The sequence below is a fragment of the Trichoplax adhaerens genome, genomic scaffold, assembly GCF_000150275.1.
Source record: "Trichoplax adhaerens TRIADscaffold_7 genomic scaffold, whole genome shotgun sequence".
Lineage (NCBI taxonomy): Eukaryota > Metazoa > Placozoa > Uniplacotomia > Trichoplacea > Trichoplacidae > Trichoplax > Trichoplax adhaerens.
Genome location: NW_002060949.1, coordinates 1,202,248 through 1,220,427, shown reverse-complemented (window position 1 = coordinate 1,220,427; position 18,180 = coordinate 1,202,248). Strand labels below are relative to the sequence as shown.

At 33.1% G+C, this 18,180-nt stretch overlaps 4 protein-coding genes across 4 annotated transcripts; 2 read left to right on the top strand and 2 right to left on the bottom strand.

Annotated features, from left to right (window-relative positions):
• Positions 1-420: 420 nt before the first annotated feature.
• On the bottom strand, positions 421-6,243 carry TRIADDRAFT_57903 (uncharacterized protein; the record flags this gene model as incomplete). The annotated part of the gene is made up of 8 exons (XM_002113915.1): positions 421-551; positions 1,215-1,303; positions 1,413-1,441; positions 1,529-1,834; positions 2,202-2,342; positions 3,242-3,358; positions 5,114-5,283; positions 6,138-6,243. The coding sequence occupies 8 exons, from the start codon at positions 6,241-6,243 to the stop codon at positions 421-423; spliced, it is 1,089 nt and encodes a 362-aa protein (XP_002113951.1).
• Positions 6,244-7,389: 1,146 nt separating this feature from the next.
• TRIADDRAFT_57902 (uncharacterized protein) lies at positions 7,390-8,621 on the bottom strand (the record flags this gene model as incomplete). Its single annotated transcript, XM_002113914.1, has 3 exons — positions 7,390-7,568; positions 7,757-8,209; positions 8,423-8,621. The coding sequence occupies 3 exons, from the start codon at positions 8,619-8,621 to the stop codon at positions 7,390-7,392; spliced, it is 831 nt and encodes a 276-aa protein (XP_002113950.1).
• A 1,088-nt stretch (positions 8,622-9,709) lies between these two features.
• TRIADDRAFT_57901 (uncharacterized protein) lies at positions 9,710-10,618 on the top strand (the record flags this gene model as incomplete). Its single annotated transcript, XM_002114233.1, has 1 exon — positions 9,710-10,618. The coding sequence occupies one exon, from the start codon at positions 9,710-9,712 to the stop codon at positions 10,616-10,618; it is 909 nt and encodes a 302-aa protein (XP_002114269.1).
• Positions 10,619-12,792: 2,174 nt separating this feature from the next.
• TRIADDRAFT_57900 (uncharacterized protein) lies at positions 12,793-17,564 on the top strand (the record flags this gene model as incomplete). Its single annotated transcript, XM_002114232.1, has 15 exons — positions 12,793-12,816; positions 13,076-13,164; positions 13,495-13,582; positions 13,737-13,866; positions 14,369-14,444; positions 14,625-14,696; positions 14,779-14,905; positions 15,463-15,549; positions 15,686-15,754; positions 15,867-15,944; positions 16,382-16,458; positions 16,603-16,690; positions 16,845-16,953; positions 17,102-17,247; positions 17,523-17,564. 15 exons carry the CDS (start codon positions 12,793-12,795, stop codon positions 17,562-17,564), a joined length of 1,302 nt encoding a protein of 433 aa, XP_002114268.1.
• Positions 17,565-18,180: the final 616 nt, after the last annotated feature.

Here is an 18,180-nt window from a genome sequence, read left to right as displayed (position 1 = left end):
CGAAAATTTGAACACAATGTATAGTTAATTTGTATTATGGGTTCATTTTAACAGCATTGATTTGAAATTTATCGAGATATATTAGTTTTATGTATTTTAAAAATTCATAATTTCGATGCAAAGTAATTGCTTTAATATCGGACGCGGTGACTGAACTAATAATCATTAGTGGAATATTAATGCCCCCTACCTACAAATATTGAAATTGTTGATTCAGATACCGCCATCAATAAATTTTGAATAGGTAATGGGCTTAATAGTAGACTAGTTACGCATTCATCACAAATTACATTATTGAGTTAGGTCATGTAATTTAATAAAAGATCATAGATCAACAAATAGGAATAAAAGCCAATAAACGTTGGGCTTACTACAGTGCAGCGATAACATAGAACTAAAATAGTTCAGAAAATTCTGTATTCACCTTTTTGCAGCGCCTAATGCTGTAGATATTAATCGAAACTCTGATATGATAAATAATATTAACAGTCGATAATAAATTATTTTCCTGGTAGAGGCATGTACCTCTAGTGAAGGGGTGTTCCATTTACCTGTCGATAGAATTTTTACAATTTTTTAAATAGGAATTCAATTCCATTGGATTAATTCTATAGCGATGCTTTAGCTTTTAAGATGATAGTAGTTGTGTTGCCACGGATGTAGGTAGTCGCCTCTTTTTACATTATTATCATATGGATGATCTGGCCAATTCATTTTTTCCGAGGACATGAAAGGATGACAATTGTTATGGTTTGTAAAAAATCCTTAACTATACTATTTACTACGTGCTTTCTCAATAGGGATGAGCACTCCGTCTGTAAATTTTGTTTCGATTAGAATGCATTTTCATCTGTGATTTTCGCCAGTCTTCTACACATTATGAATAAATGATATTTACCCTTTTAGTAAAAATACTTAAAGACAGAGGTAAGAGATTAATTAAAAGCTACGTGATGATGAATATCGATCTGCTGGAGACTAGTGATAGGTGAACGCTATCACTAGGACTATGAGCACAGCATGTTCATGTTCGGCTATATTTACAAGTTTATGACTGTTGAGAGTATCATCTAACGGCGGAAAAACACCACCAGTAGAAAATACTAAATCAAGTTACTTTGTTCAACTTGCACAGCAGCCAATAGCCGTTCTATTATTGTAATATCTAAACTAATGCAATTTCATCATATTCATTTTCTATTTCATTAACTGACCATCATATTCACCAAATTTATCGATATTGGAATCAGCATGAGATTCGCTAGGGGTATCATATGTATAAATATAACGCGAACCTTGATTACTACAATCAGAGAAATGAAGCGTTAAGGTTTTAGCATTACACGTATATATTGGACTACAAATAGGTAAATTGATACTGTTAATACTGATTTAACTTGAATTATCCAAACCTTGGTTCCATGAAGTCTGATGAGTAAGGCTATAAGACATTAGTTAAAATGATACAAAAAGATTATGGTAAATTGAGGAAGTGAATAATTTTAAACAAAGTTACATTGCTACTTACAGAGTAATTTTCCTCGTAGCGTGGATCATACTTTTCTTCAGTATATTCTGTATACTTTGATGGTACACTCTCACGTACTCTGCCCAAAGTAGCGGAACGAGATGCGAATAAAGTTTTTGCTCTTAAAATCTGCGAAGGATCATTAACTCTTCTTTCAGTTGGCGCATCAATCTCCGTAAGTTTGCGGTGAATGATAGGTCTGGGATAAGATTTAGCTACAGCGACAGAATCTCCACTTTCGTCTTGCTTACCAGATAAATAAGCTAATTCGATCATTTGCTGTTGGTGGAGAGGATCACTGTTTGTCTTTGTTTGATATTCAAAAAGGGTACAACATTTACACAACTTGATCGTTAGCATTATAAAACTATGTTTAGCAATGTCAGCAATATTTTGGACGAATGCTTGTTGCTAGTACTGTACAATTATTAAGAAAATAACACAACGAACTGTTGATTATATGAATAGGCAATATTAGCTGCACTCTACATGTTGATTTCAACACAAAATAAAGAAATTGATTGCAAACGCTTACGATGTCAGTAATAATAAGAAATTACGGATTCGTGGAACTTAGATTAGTAGGCTAATAAATGACTGATTTTTTAATTTTTTTTTTTTCACGAGCATGTAGAGCCCTATAATAAAAGTTAAAAAACCAGCCAACACTTACCGGCCTCAGAAATTTTCTTAAAGCTTCTACAGAAGCGCATAGGCGTTGATGTGCTTCATGATAAGGTGCTTCCACCTCAATGAGGACATGTAAATCTAAATGTAAGTGACTGCTAGGATCATCCCGCCTTAATTCTTCTTCCTGTAGTAGATACAATGTAAACATAATAAAATTATACTTTAATATCTGAAAATTATTTAATAAGGAATTTTTTATACTCTTAATATTTCTGAATACTTTGAATAGAAAAAAAAGACACCTCGAATGGTGATATGAAATGTTACAAAACAGTTGATGACTATTTCAATCTGTTACGCAAGTGAACAGCTGTCTGATAGGAAATTGTAAGGAATTTTTTATACTCTAATATTTCTGAATACTTTGGATAGAAAAAAAAGACACCTCGAATGGTGATATGAAATGTTATAAAACAGTTGATGACTATTTCAATCTGTTACGCAAGTGAACAGCTGTCTGATAGGAAATTGGAATGAGAAAAATATTGAATATTATATAGCAACTGATTACAAAAGTACGCATATAATAGAAGTTTTTGCAAGCATTAATTTCTTACGTTTACGTAATAAATAATGAATTTAGAGCAATTTTATCCTACAAGCAAGTATTAAAAAATGTTCGCAGTAAGATCAATCTCCCATCTTTTTTTAGGATGGTATCCGGGATTGATTTACAATGTCGCTCAAAAATAGAGCAAGTCCGTAACGGACGTGTTTATTGTACTGTAGTTGCGACTACTATGAATAATTTATATCTAAGATAAATGTAACTATTCCTATTAAAACGCAATTGTTATCTTTTTCTTGATGTTAGGTGGGATTAAGTTACTTGCAAACTACAAAAAGTACGCGTACATTTAGTACCCAGTAAGCCTTTAATGATGCCGTATTAGTTATTACGCTTCATATTTACAATATTCTACTCCGGTCACTTGAGACAAGTAAATGTGATCTATTTATTTAACCGTTATGCATTAAAATTTTGTTAGAACCATTCAATACGTTAGATATTGTTGATACTACCTTTTCCTTATCTCTTATCGACCCTTTACCAAGTATTGACATTTTCGTCAATGTATCAGATTGGAGCCTCTTTAGCGTGTTACCACGAGGACCGAGTAGTTTTCCAATAAAATTGAACTATAACATTTATTAGAAGGTCATTTAAAAGTTTAGCAATTTTATCGCTGTTTTCTGGCCACTATCTGCCTTATTGTACAGTGTACAGTACATTACAAGATTATACTTAATGATGAATACAATTGAGGATCGCTTAGCATAAGTAAATTGTGAAAGGATTCTCGGTATGGCCGCATAGGCATCAAAAGTCTACTATTATCCACGTATCTATCTACTAAAATCAATATTGCACAGTTGTAATAAAAGAACGTAAACTACTTTTTTAGAATGATCAGAGCATGTTTTTTGTTATTTACTGTACAGGGGCAATCTATTATGCGCAATCCAACAAATTGCTAAAGGATAACTCAAAATCGCTAATATCTCTGTGCTTTTGTTGTAATCTTCAAAAAATTTACTTGAGATAATAAATGTACGTATTCTCTTTAAATAAAGGCATGAATACGTTTCTTTGTAGATTCTGTAAAGAAAAAATTTCTCTAATGCTATCATTATCGCTGATGCAAGTCGCAGAAGACAACAGATGATTAAAACGATACGTGTTTTATAGGCTATTTAAAATATTTTAATGTGACTATTGCATAACTACGACAACATCTACGTGAATGAAGCACAGGTTAGAGTCAATAATACGGATAATACTCAGGCAACAGCTTAGGATACTAGTATTTTTTTAAAAGCTAGAACGTCCTAAATATACCACTTAGTATTTGAGAGATTAAATAAAAGAGCATACAGTATATTGAATGAACTAAACGAAGATAGTTTCTCTCTCTCTCTAAACCCCTCTTGTTGGTAATCGATTCAACATCTCGATAACTTGACGGAGAGTATCGAAAAATCAATACTTGAATCGCACAGATAGCAAATGCTGATCATCATTAATGTACAACGGTCCATTTATCGTCTATAGTTTGTTGATAGTGTGCTACTTAAAAATCAATTAACAATTTGAAATTAGCTAAAATGGGAAAATGATTTACAGCTTAGGCACTTGATGAGGCCCACTTTGACTGCATTCAATGTTTAATTTGTACTAAAAATGTCTAATGATAGAACAAAAGATTTTTTCGTTGAGTAAAATTACAATTACTGTATAATACGACATTAAGTGTTTGTGTCATACTAATGACTACATTTAACCTTAATTGCTACAATTAGATCTACAGTAGTAGATGATATTTTACTCATACTGTACGTTTCAATGATTACAGTATCACCTTATCGACAAGGCTACTGTATGGAATATTCTACTTTTATTTCTCTCTTCCTGAAAAAGTTTCTACTATTTATGTCCTAAACATAGAGCAGTTCGATTTGTATTTACTGTATATTATACTGATCAAGACAATACCTTATTTTTTTAAAGTTGGATTATGCTGACGACGCCAAAAAAATTTACATAAGGTAAATGAAGAGTATTGTAATGTATGTTGAAGGAGGTTAAATCGTTGGATAATTAAATTGATAAGATTGAGGTTCATTAATTACGAATTTAGGGTATGATAGAGAATCTGTATGTAAACAAGATTTATATCATATTAAAGGTTTGTCGATAAGAACAATTTAAGCTTATAAGTGGTTTCTTTGCTATTTTTTCGATTGTTCCTAATTGGTACAAATAGAGAAGTGCCTTCTAACACAGCACTGTATTGATCCAGAATAGTGTATCCCGTAGGCTAGAAGACGCATCGATATCGTGATAATACAGTATGTAAAATAGGAACAAAACGCAATTTTCATTTGCTAACTTACGCCTGGATAATCTTTGACAGGAATTAATACTCTTTCAGATAGTTTGATAGCACTGGGAGAATATGGATCATGAAGTCGAACGGATGTCATTGGAGATTCCTGTTTGACATTATTGCTATTAAGAGAACCATTACCAGACGTTTCATCGCCACATTCTACTCGAGCAATTTCTAAAATCAGTTCAGAATTGAATAATAAGATAATCATTATTAGTCTCACATCATCGTATGGTAGTAGCGATAAAGTATAGTTAATAGTTATATAGAGGAAGTTGGAAAAGATGATACAAATTTGGGGGCAAGATTCTGTCCTCGTAAAATAAACTTTTTTTATTACATTTAATTTTTCGAATTCTTGCTAATATTTGATTAAGAGGGTTCGATTTAAGTGTAGTAAAGTACACCATTTTATTCACTTTTTCTCTCCATTTTATTGATGCTATTGTTCCATTCTAATCCAGTATCGATCATCTAGCACAATATACTGTACGTGCTTTAGGATGAAATCAATGATGGCTTGTAAAACGGTGCCTACAGTCAAGCCGTGGTCATTAAAGTATTTTTGTTGTAAAGCATCGCTGGAATACGATCAATTTCAACGTTTTGCACTACTAGGATAAAATTAATTGTTAAAAGCTGTTCATGTCTTGAAGATAGCAGCAAAATGAAAAAGGAAAAGAATCATTTTGAGCAATAGTGCATATAGTATTGGCTTATTGTGATTGAGTCAAAAATTGACTCTATCAATCAAGAAAAAGGTCACTGAAATCAGGCAGAAAACCTGCAATCTATCCGAAAGTAAAGTAATATTCCATCGTCTCAACGATATCAGAGCTGTTCAAATAACTTGACTATCATCGATTGTATGTACAAAGAGTGCAATGAAAGCTATCGATATATATTTAACGATAGAAATTTCCATGTATCATTGATCCAACAAGACAAAGTCGTGGCTATGAAATGCTTTCATTGTCCATTTCGATGACATGATGATTAGCTTAGCATTCCAGTGTATCCTTACCTACCTTTCGAAAGTAATCGTATACTATGGTAAAAGGAAGGATCTAGTTTCTCTTTCTCTTTATATAACTCTAATAAAAAATCTTGTTTTCGGTCTTCTTCTTTGGCCATGTCGAGATGTAAGGGCTGGCAAAAGGATAAAAATGGATAAAAAAATTGCAGCAGATACGTGTGACCGCTCTCGCTGCTAGTGTCATCTGCAGGTTTGGATTGCTTGCGCATGCTTTGTATCTTTTGGGCCCGATTGACTTGAAGCACAGGTAGGGTGAAGTTCACTGTAGTACAGTACTGTACAATGTACTGTACATGTGTGGATTGACTGGGAAAGAACTGTACAGTGTACAGTGTACAGTACGTAGTGTAGTGATGTACTGTACTGTACTGTACAGAAACACAGAGGTTACAAACAGTACTGTACTATACAGTGTACAGTATGTCAATCAATCAAAGTTCGGGCGCATTTGACTCCGACACGGTGGATCGTCAGCTAAAGCATGGACTTGTAGATCTCGACAAGCTCATGGCTAAAGAGAACCAATAATTTGGGGGTTTCTTGTCGTGCTGTAGCTACAGGTCGAGCATAGTGTGGAGTCCACGAGGATTTAGTATTGAGTAGTCCATGCTTGTAAGCATAACTGTAGCTCATATACTATAACTTAGAGAGAAATACACGTATTATTACTGCTTATCGACAGTAATGCACTAATGGTGTAATAAATATCATATATCATTCATTCATCAAAGTTGAAATTTGTTAAGTACAGTACATAAAATATCCAGCGAGATTTTTGGACTTTTACTCTATTTCTGTATTCATGATAGCTGCAACTTTGTACAACAAATAAAATAAATTCAATTTTATTTACTATCAATGTTGTATATTTTAAATCACTATTTTCTGTATTGTGTTGTCTAGTGCACAGTACTGTGGAGCAATATGACATTGCCTTACACAGTCTTTAATCGATAGCCCCACCAATACAATATGCAACAGTTTACCTATTAAACCCACATATACGAGTAAACCTGTTAATAGAGGAAGTATAAGTCTGTAACATGGGTGTTGAACTCTTAGTAGATATATATACTGTATATGCGTAACATATACAGTAGTGGACAAGCATATATTTATGTACGAAACAGTATAATATATACAGATCGAGTTTACCTACACTCCAGGCCTTCTATAAACTTGATACACTATCTCATTCATAGCTTATTCCGAGTTCGATATTAAAAGCACAATTAGTTTCTTTCTTAATTCTTACTATCAGCGATAGCCCTCTGCTCTTGCATGTCTAATAACCGCTGAAGCCTCCTTTCTACCGGTGGATGCGATAAGCGTTTCAACATGACCGTTAAGAAAGGTTTAGATGGACCATTCTTGTTAAACTTGTTTTCCCAGTCAAGATACTTGTGCATAAGTTCTATACCACCTTTAATTTTCAAAATTGGAAAGCGTACAACATTAGATAAGTATAATACAGATTGATTACTGCAACAGTACGTTAGCAAAATAAATCATATACGTACTGGAGCTATTATAGAAAGAATATTAATTGAATCGCAAGTTCTTATATCATCATATAAGCCGTTTTATCAACAAGTATTTGCAGTAAGATACCTATTAAGTACGTTGGATCAATACTAGCTGCAGTATGATCAGCTCTATATTCCTGTCTGTAGATAATGTAGGAGTTCGTAGCTACGAAACAGCCTATGGCTACAGCTATGACCGCGGCTTTGCTTAGTCCCCTTAATAGTGTCGATCCTAAGAAGAACTTATTGCACAGACTATAGACACCACTAGCTATTATGTAAAAGGTAGGCATTACAATGCTTCGAGGTATAAAGTCGTTCAATTTTAAGTGGGATAATTCGTGAGCCATCTGGAAATTATTACAATTCGCTGAAGTAATGAAAGATTTGAGTAAATCTTCACGTTCAATCTTTTGATTGCCAAAAGTAATTCTAGAATATATGACATCATTGACGGTTTTAAAATAAATAGTACACGGCAAGCTAAGGATTGCTCCGTTGGGCAACCAACTATTTCCTAAATTTCCAGCAGTCAGACCTATAATCGCATGAACGTTTATACGTTTAGTAAAACATAAACAAGGAATGGATAGCACATACTGTACATTGATTAGATTGACATGAAGCTCGATTTTGGTTAGTTGAACATTGACGATTGCTTTTCAAAATTACTGCATAACTATAAATAGATTTACTACTACTGTATGCGATCAAGGTGATTTATACGTAGTATCAACAATCATTGAATTACTTTTGTCGACATAGACTTTGACTTTGTCACTATGATCGATATCAAGCTTCTGACAAATTTCTTTGAATGAGGCCATTGTCTCTTGCATGATTGGAAATCCTGTCATATGCTTGGGTCGAATACGATTTGGAAATAGATGAGGATAGAGTTGGTATGTTAATAATCCTGTTGCAATGGCACTTGTTGCAATAACTCTCATGTCGGCGTAATTCGTTTATCATTTAAAGTTTTCGTCAATCAAATGGATGACACAAGTTGTCTGGAGTTCTATTTTCAATATAGACTATTTAAACCTCACTAGTTGTAAGAGTAGAACAAGTAATATGATAGTTAGAATGGCTAGAAAAATAAATTGTAGTGATAAAACATTTACAGTACAGCCTTACTTTGCTTGCAACACCTGCGAATCATGCAGTTCTTGAGCAGTCGATGCTGAACAAGACTCCTACTGCACAAGCTCCGAGTGTAGTACAGTACAATCCAGTACAGTGTTGTGTACCGTAGTGGAAAGAAAAAGAGTAATAATCTTTATTTGATACTACAGTGTACAGTACGCGATGTACAGTATTGTACTGTATAGCGCGATTAACTTCGATGGCAAGATGGCGTCGAAAATTGAAAGTTGCAATTTGTTAACTTTCTTGTTCAAAATCTATATGTGTAGGCATACGTAGAAGATTTTATCTACTTTGCCTTGATTTAGCCTACACGGTTTATTTTCCTTAGTGCCACCGAAGTTAATCCAGCTATACAGTACAGTGTACAGTGTGCCGTACTGTAGGTTCCAGAACTGTTTATACAAATAAGAATACAATGAGTTAGTTGTTAATAATATAATCACTATAAATTACAGTAGTGTAATTAATGAATCAAGAAGAGCAGAGAGAGTTACAGTATTTACTTCAGAGTGCGGTTAGATAAAAATGTAAAACAGTACTAGAGTTAATCATATTCTAATTTTTTCAAAGGACTGCTGGATCAATTTTCTACAAGTTGATTTTGCTCAAACCATTCGTTCTTGAGCTCATTACTATAGCCCATCAATACTGCGATAGCTAATATTATCGCTATCATTGGTAAGTAAAAGGCAATTATAAATAAATAATGGCTATCATAAATGATTGATATCGTAGTGTGAGTGTTTACTTTTTACCGTTATCAACACTCGATATAAAAAACGATAAATCTATATACTGCACAATATTCAGCTAGTTTGATCAATTGATGGTGCTTACCTCTTAATAGAGAATCGACGTGCTTTCTATTCGAGTTGTCTCTTTTACTCCAATGGAAGAAGAAAAAAGCGGCTTCTTAAAAAAAATTGGCTTTGGTAGAAATGCCAACTACTCACAACATCGTGACGACGTTAGTAATGAAGATCGGGTCATCACCGGGGCTAGCTATCAGGTTCGCTATTTAGGTTACTGCCAGGTCGTAGATAAGTTTGGAACGGGTAGCGATCATGTTGAAATCGCTATCGATAAAGTATACCGCGAATCAACGAAGAAAAATCAAAAGCGTAGAATGTGCGTGCGAATTGAAAGGGATAGGATGTTGATCGAGGACGTATCAACTACAATGTCTGTCATTGATATGCCGCTAAAGCGTATTTCCTTTTGTAGCGGCAGTAAAAATCATCCAACTTTATACTGTTATATTACTCGAGCGGAAGAGAAAAATGAATTTCATGCACATGTTTTTATGTGCGATGACGTACAAACCGCCCGTAATATTATAACCGTGCTCGGTACAGCATTTCGAATGGCTTTTGCTAAAGCCAAACTGAACAGCAAAGGGAACGAAAATAAAAAAATGGACGCTTCTAGTGGATTAACCGCAGCGGCTAATAACATAAAGAATAAGGCATTGGGACTATCAAAGGATGACGTTAGGCCGCGTGCATCCTCTACTTCACGAATTGAAACTAGTTCTTCACCAAAGTCAAAAATCATTGCAGCTACACCTCCAAAGTTATTACCTCCTCCTACTGCCGATGGAATTTCAGTTCGAGCAAGAGCGTCAACCATGCCATCATCGCCTAACAAATGCTCTGCATCCATGTTTGATGATTTTACTGAGTTAGCACGAAGTCGATCATCGACTTCCTCGAACGATGAACTATCGAAAGATTTCACTAATAAGGCTGCCATTAGCGGTCCAATGAATACTGCAAATTTATTGATTGATTTTAATTAAAACGATCGTCATTGCGGGGTATAAGTAGTCGATAGGTTTAAATTGACAAGACAGGATGATTTACTAATGACGCTTATACGTTTAATCTCTAGCTTTAGCATAACATGAAATCGTTGATGTTAGTGAATTAATTCTCGGTAGTTTCGAATACACAATGATTATACTCTACGTAATTAATAAATTTTTTTTTATTCAATCCTGGATTCATTTAGCATATTGCTTATTACGCTAGTCTAGCTGTCAATTTTGACACTTAATATTGATGAAATTCAGTGTCATTAAGCGATCGTTCATTCCTATATTAAAATGATTTAAATTACCATAATATTACTCTATACATCTATTACGATGTTTCTCGTTTTAACTTTTGCGACCAATCAGTTATTTTCCCTTTCTTAAGAAAATAGAACACTAACTCTTTTTATTGTTATTAAAATTAAATGCGGCTTGCTGTATAGAGTTCTTTTATACGTAACTGGTCGTTACGGAGATGCCATAAAAATATGTTAAACAAGCCTCAAAGTATTAACTATAATTAGAGTAAATTAAGTTGCAATTTGTTATTCACATCTTATAAATTTGTCTTCGGCATGTGAATACGTGTACGTGAGATGTATCGTAAACTTCATACTTTATTTTTAGCCTTATTTACTATGCCCAAAATTGAAGATATATTCATTAAAACATTTGGTAACATCTTGCCGATGATGATGTTATTTCAAATCGCTATAGCGATTGCATTCGTTTCGAGTAAAATAAACAGCAACATACATAATAAAGAGCAAATAATGAATCTATTTAAGATGGACACAATACTGTAATATGTAAGTGTACATAATTAAGTTCATTCCATGTCACAAAATTCAAAACTATGTAGTAATTGAAACAGTTCTACAACTGCATAGATAGCGAGTCATTGATGAGAAATGGCCGATAAGCATATAGAGCACTGTGCAGTACCGAAAGCGCGTAGTACAACTTCACTAGTAACTCGTCGGATTAGACTATACACAGATGCAACTAGTAGAAGATTTCGCGTAAATGTACTGTACTTATTGCAATTCTACTTTTAATACGGAGTATGTGTAGGACATCTACGATCAATGTGCCGGTTGGTTATCCCTTGTTGTAGCGAAGTATTTACCTTAAATTAACCGTTTAATAGGAATCCTTCGGACTGCTTAAATAGCCGCTTTCCTGGCCATTTACCCAGTTTTTTTAATAAAGTACGTATAGTAGTGTACTGTACAACGACTAATTAATAGTTTATGCAATCGGTGTAAAATCTGAATCTATATCTATGTTGCTATTTTATTTATGAATTAATCGAATTAAAATACACAATTCACTGCCATACACAATTCCATATGCACAAAATTTTATACTTTATATATAGTAGGATGTATAAGTATCGGCCTATTGTTGATGCTTGATAATTATATTATACGATCATCATTTAAAGCCTCATATATTGTTCTTGACACAATCATTATTTCGCTCATGCTGGCAACTGAAGAATTAAAACGAACGGTCAGAAAGTTGAAGGTTTTCAACTAATTGGAGGTAAATAGTGATTTCTTTAATAACGAAGAGTCCTTAACTGCAACATAGAAATAAAAAATATTCCCAAATATTGTCAGAGATGACCATAATTATGTAAAGGTGACTACAGCCATAATATCTACAGAGTATCTGAGATGGAGTGGACAACTGGACGCTGGACACCGAGTTGAAACTGACTTGAATCTGTCGCTTTTGCAGCTTTCTGCTGTACTGTACTTACAGTGTACAGTGTACAGTACGTACTGTACAGTAGAAAGATCAGAGATACTGTACAGTACGGTACAGTACTGTACAGTACAATACAGAAATGCACTAACGTCAGCTTCTGGCAATGTAGACTGACACTACCGTCACTACGTGTAGTTGGGTGCTCCGTTTCTATGCAACACACCCGCCGTTGCTACGTTACTAACTAAACTAGTTCATCAAAAGATTCAGAAAAAACGCTGCGCGCTGCATCCATACAAGTCTTATATTATATAAGATACTCCATTTTTGATCGTCATATGATAGAATAAAGCTGTCCATAGACTAGTTTATCATCTACAGCTTTATAGACTGGCCTTTATTAAGTTTATTGACTAACGGGCACCCTAAAGCCACAAGAAACTATGGCACCAACAAGCAACCAAAACGTAAGTTGACAAATGCAACATTGATCAGTATCCATGTAGTAGACATGATCATCCAAATCAAACTTGACTAGTTGAAAACACGAAAGCATCATTGATTCGTTCGTAGGCTGCATGCTGTACCTACCAATATCGATAGCACATTATTAAATAGAGCTGGAATTAGTTATGAAATACAAAATTATAAATCAAAAATCCTCAAGAACATAACATGAAAGCTGTTATACGCGTATACAGTACTCAAGTATAGGTTTTTTTTTAGGATGAAAGTCAGGCCAATACAATTCTGTTTAACGTTAGTAAACGAGAACTTTTCTCACCTACTAATGGCTTTAAGATTATACACCGAAGGTTAAGAACAAGTTGGAAAGTGATCAGGTGAATATAATTGCTCTTAATAATGCCAATAATCTCTAAACTAAAAGCAACAATATGTAAATCAATAGAAGTAATGGCGATACTTACTCTATGAGGAATAGAACATTACATTAACCAGTTAAAAAAACACACTCAGATTTATATAAAAGTAATCACTTATGTAATAATGGTACCGCGTAATTAATTGCACACGTTGCAGATTTTTTCTTAAAACGTAATTAGATGAGTACAGACATTAAGCTATATTCTTGCCGGACGGTTACCATATAGTTAAATTCTTTGCCTTATTAAAATTTCGTATAGTTATAAGGACGAATTGAACTTTAACAAGATCAATCAATCTAAAGTAATAATATTTGCTGGCCCAAGAGATAAATTTACTGCGTCTGAAGTAAGTCAGAAATCTTATATTAATAGGAAAGTTGTATTTAGTATCATTCATAAAGCATAAAATCATTCACGATATTACCTGCTGAATATGCCAGAAAGTACTCGTATACCGTAATTTTGTATTAAACAAGATCCATGATGTTCATTATTCTTAGTTCGATGCCATTAGAAACTATATTGATCAAGGTGGTAGTGTTCTTGTCATGCTTGGTGAAGGCGGTGAATCGAATTTCGATACAAATATCAACTTCTTGTTGGAAGATTATGGCATCATGGTTAATAATGGTACTTGAATATATATTAAAATTATTATTGATTCATGTACTACAGTATTAGAATGATTTATTTCTTTAAGCACTGTTCTTTGCTTTTGCTAATTCCAGTATGGTAGTGTAGATTAAAATTTGTTTTAACAGATCAAATTCTTGTTGCAAATTTTTATAGTCTACGTCCAGAGTTGACGGCCTTTATGCGTATTAATATTTTGCATTCTATAATATAACCTATCCTTTAACATTTATGGCACCCATAGTGAAAATCTCGTTAAAATCGATTAAATCATTTACACCATGTATAAAACATTTAGAATTGCAACAAATAGTTTCTCATTTCTTAAATATAATGCATCGCAATATTTGTGACGAAAGGTACTAAGTGCTAAGACGCAATGATAATAAAATAGATATTTTGCTATTAAGATCAGTAAGGACCTAAAACAGTCTTTTACGTATGAACCTTTCGGCTGATTTATTTTTATTTCTGAATATTTTATTATGTACCCTACTAGATACGGTTGTGAGAACCTCCTATTATAAATACTTTCATCCTAAGGAAGTATTTATTTCCAATGGTGTTTTAAACAGGTAATTTAATATTTTTAATAACCTATTAAGAATCGATAGCTACATTAAGATTATTTATCTGATTTAATCTATTGATAGCCAATTTAGTGTTAGAGTTTAGAAATTTTTCTTAGAAAGTAATTAAATTTTATGACATACTGTATAAATGAGATTATAATTAAATCTATTTCTCAAAATTAGAGAGATCAATCGAGCAGCCGGTAAAATAATACCTGGAAGCAATACTGATGATGAAAGCGTTACTAGTTCACCGTATGCATACTAATATCATACCTTTCTAGATAAATTATTATCATCTTAACCAATTTAATCTCTTATAATTATCCATTTACAGATCAATAGCCTACGTTTACCCTTTTGGTGCAACCTTAGCTGTTGGTAAACCGGCCATCGCTGTATTATCGACAGGCAGTACTTCATTTCCGTTGAATCGTCCAGTTTGTGCTTTTCACTCGTCCAAGGTTGAAATGAATAGATAGAAATCAAAAATATTTTTTTATCTAAATTACAAAATAGAAAGGCTCATTCTCATTAGATAAAACAAAATAATATATGTAGATGTAACCGTATCGGCTTTACGTTCTCTATGAATGATAAAGAGTTTGGTTGATGAAATTTTATATAGCGTAATCTCTATGTGAGGTATTGTGGGTGGGTCTTCAGTAAAGCGAGTACGGTTTCGTGTTTGATAATTGAAGGCTCAGCTTTATTGATAATATTACACTACACAAGGCGCTGACAACAAGAACTGCTCTTTACATACGATTACGCAGAGATATATAATATATGATAATTATATGATTATTGAGAGTGTACAATAGAGTAAAACCTGTTTTAAGTCTCTTACTTATCTACTGGTGATAAGATATGTGTACCATTACGATGGAATAGCATGAATCTAAAGCTGATACGGTTACGTCTACAATATATACTTAAATTTAGGTAACTGCAATTAGAGCATTAAGATTAGGAAATGTAACTTATCTATGATGTAACTGTTACTGCTGCTGCAATATAGAAATCTAAGGGAAAGTTAGCGGTTATTGGTTCTGTCCATATCTTTTCAGATACCTACATTGATAAAGAAGAGAATTCTAAATTTTGGGTAATGTTATTGACAATTTTATATGCCAATATAATTTCATATGTCTTATTAATTGATAGTGTTGCTTCGTAGTTGGGTTATGTGCATGTTGCTCAGTTTCGGTCATCACTTCATATATGTTTTATTTATAATATAGGATATTCTATTGCGTTGGCTTACCACAGATGAAATTAAGCTAAATAATATCGATGCGGAAGATCCTGAAGTAAACAAAATTAACACTATTATTACAATGAATGGCGAACATTTTTACTCTTTTCATTATATAAGTTTTGTATTTAACATTTAATGAATTAAGAGTATTTTCTTGTTGATAGTTAACAGACTATCACGCATTGCCTGATATTACAAAGCTATCAGAAAAACTGCGTGTATGCTTACAGGAAAGCGATGAGGTATATTGATTTTGGTTAAAAGTAAAAAAAATGATGGTACATTGCACTTAGTTATCTTTACTTGATTCTAGTAACATAGCATGCTTTATAGTATAATTGTTACGATACAATTTCATCAGTTGTTAATATTATAACTTAGCTTAAGATATCAAATTGACATTCCAACATTTCGGACAGAGTAGTGTAAGACTTCATTATAAATAGTAAATGAAGCATAAATCAATCTCATCAACCCGCGTTTGATCGATATTTCATAAAAGAATTATCATTGAATAAATCAATCGTCGATGTTAACAGTTATTTTTATCCTTAATATTTAGAACGTGTACGATTAATTGATTGATTAAAGGATTACTAACTATTATGAATTGATGCTCACAAATTTAATTAGAGTCTTTCGACAAGAACTTTCTCATCCCATTATCGTATTTCATTAGATTCCTCGTGATATCTCACAAATGTTTGACCACTCTTTATTTCAATTCGATACAACCACTGTTCCAGATGCTGTTAGGTAATTATTCTAGCTAAGGTTCCTCCTCATTATACCAAATTTATATCGAGTATATCATTAAGCTTTAATTTAGTCGTATGTAGGAGCTGATTTCGGCCCCTTATTTTGAAGTAGTTTTAATGTATCGTTAACTATAAATAACAGAGCATACACTGAACTGAGTGTTAAACACGAACCTTTAACCTTGATTACACCTCAATTTGAAACGCCATTGCCGCCCCTTCGGCCAGCGGTAAGCAATATACCATACACATTTTAAATAATTAATGAAATTAACTAATAGTAAGACGCAGAAAGTAGTTAGTTTCATAATGCATATTACCTATGGAAATAGTTGTTCTAAATATTAAAACTGCCAAACGAATTTAATGTTTGACGTTGGACAGGTCTTTCCGCCTCAATTTCGTGAACTACCACCACCATCATTAGATTTATTCGATTTAGATGATTACTTCTCATCAGAACGCGTCCGATTGGCACAAATTACAAATAAATGTATGAAATTTTTTCATTTTCCTGTATTACATTGCCTAAGTTGATGACTATAAAAGCCATTAAAATTTGGATTCGTTTCGATCAGTTAGAGATATTATAAGAGTGTCTAAAACTATTTTATCTTTTTTCTTTCAACTATCTTCTATAGGTAATGACAACGATTTGGAATATTACATTCGTGAATGCGGTGATATTTTAGGTGTAACCAAAATGTTACCTCCACAATCCAGAGATGCAAAGCGTGTTCTAGAATATGTATTCAGTAAAGTAGTTGAGTTTAAGAAGCTAAATCAGGTACTAAAAATTAAGATTATGAAAATTTATCTTCCTATTACATTTATATGAAATTGTTTGAGCGCTTGATCATATCTTTTAATGAGTTATCAAGCACTATAGCTATGTTAGAATTGAGATGGTACAGATATATAGTAATAGATGATAGCTAGTGATCAACTAAATAAATTACAGGTATTACTGGCAATAAAACTGCAGCAAATTATCTAAAATGAATTCTTAATTAGAAATTTAGTAACAGACAAATCTGATTCGAGATATTTTATGTTTTTTAGGAGGATGCTCCCATAGCGACTAACTTGGAGGATCCGGAATAAATTGATGTATTTGTTCTACGCTTGGTCGCTGTATTATTCTTTTGAAGATACTTTGCAAACTGCGACCTCTTATAATTATGTCGATCAGATCTGCAATATCAAGCTTCGAATATTCGGGGATCAGTAATTACTATGGGATCTCATCTGAGTACTCATCTGAAGCGATTTAAGTGTTTGAACACCGATTATTATAAAGAAAGATATTACCTTACTATTTGGTATTAAAATATAACCTAAATCGTTTTGATCTATCAATTTTGGATTTCAGCAAAAGTGTATCTGTATTACTTACGCATAGAAGCTGTCAAAAACATCTTGTCATGGACGCAATGATATCCAAAGTAATTCTGTAATATCGGATAGATTTGAAACTGTTTAATGTATTTCAATTTTAATACTGTTGCCCATGCATGTAGATATTATATTACTAATTATGATCGATTTCTTGAGCTGTTCGCAGTAACCACGTAAACTTCTTTATAAGAGTATATACTGTATAGAAATTAGACTGTAGTTATAGATAACTTTATTTATAAAGGGATAACAACATTACATTCTGTATAGACTGTGAGTTGCCTACGTTGTAAATCCAACCTATATCGCTAGTTGTATCAAT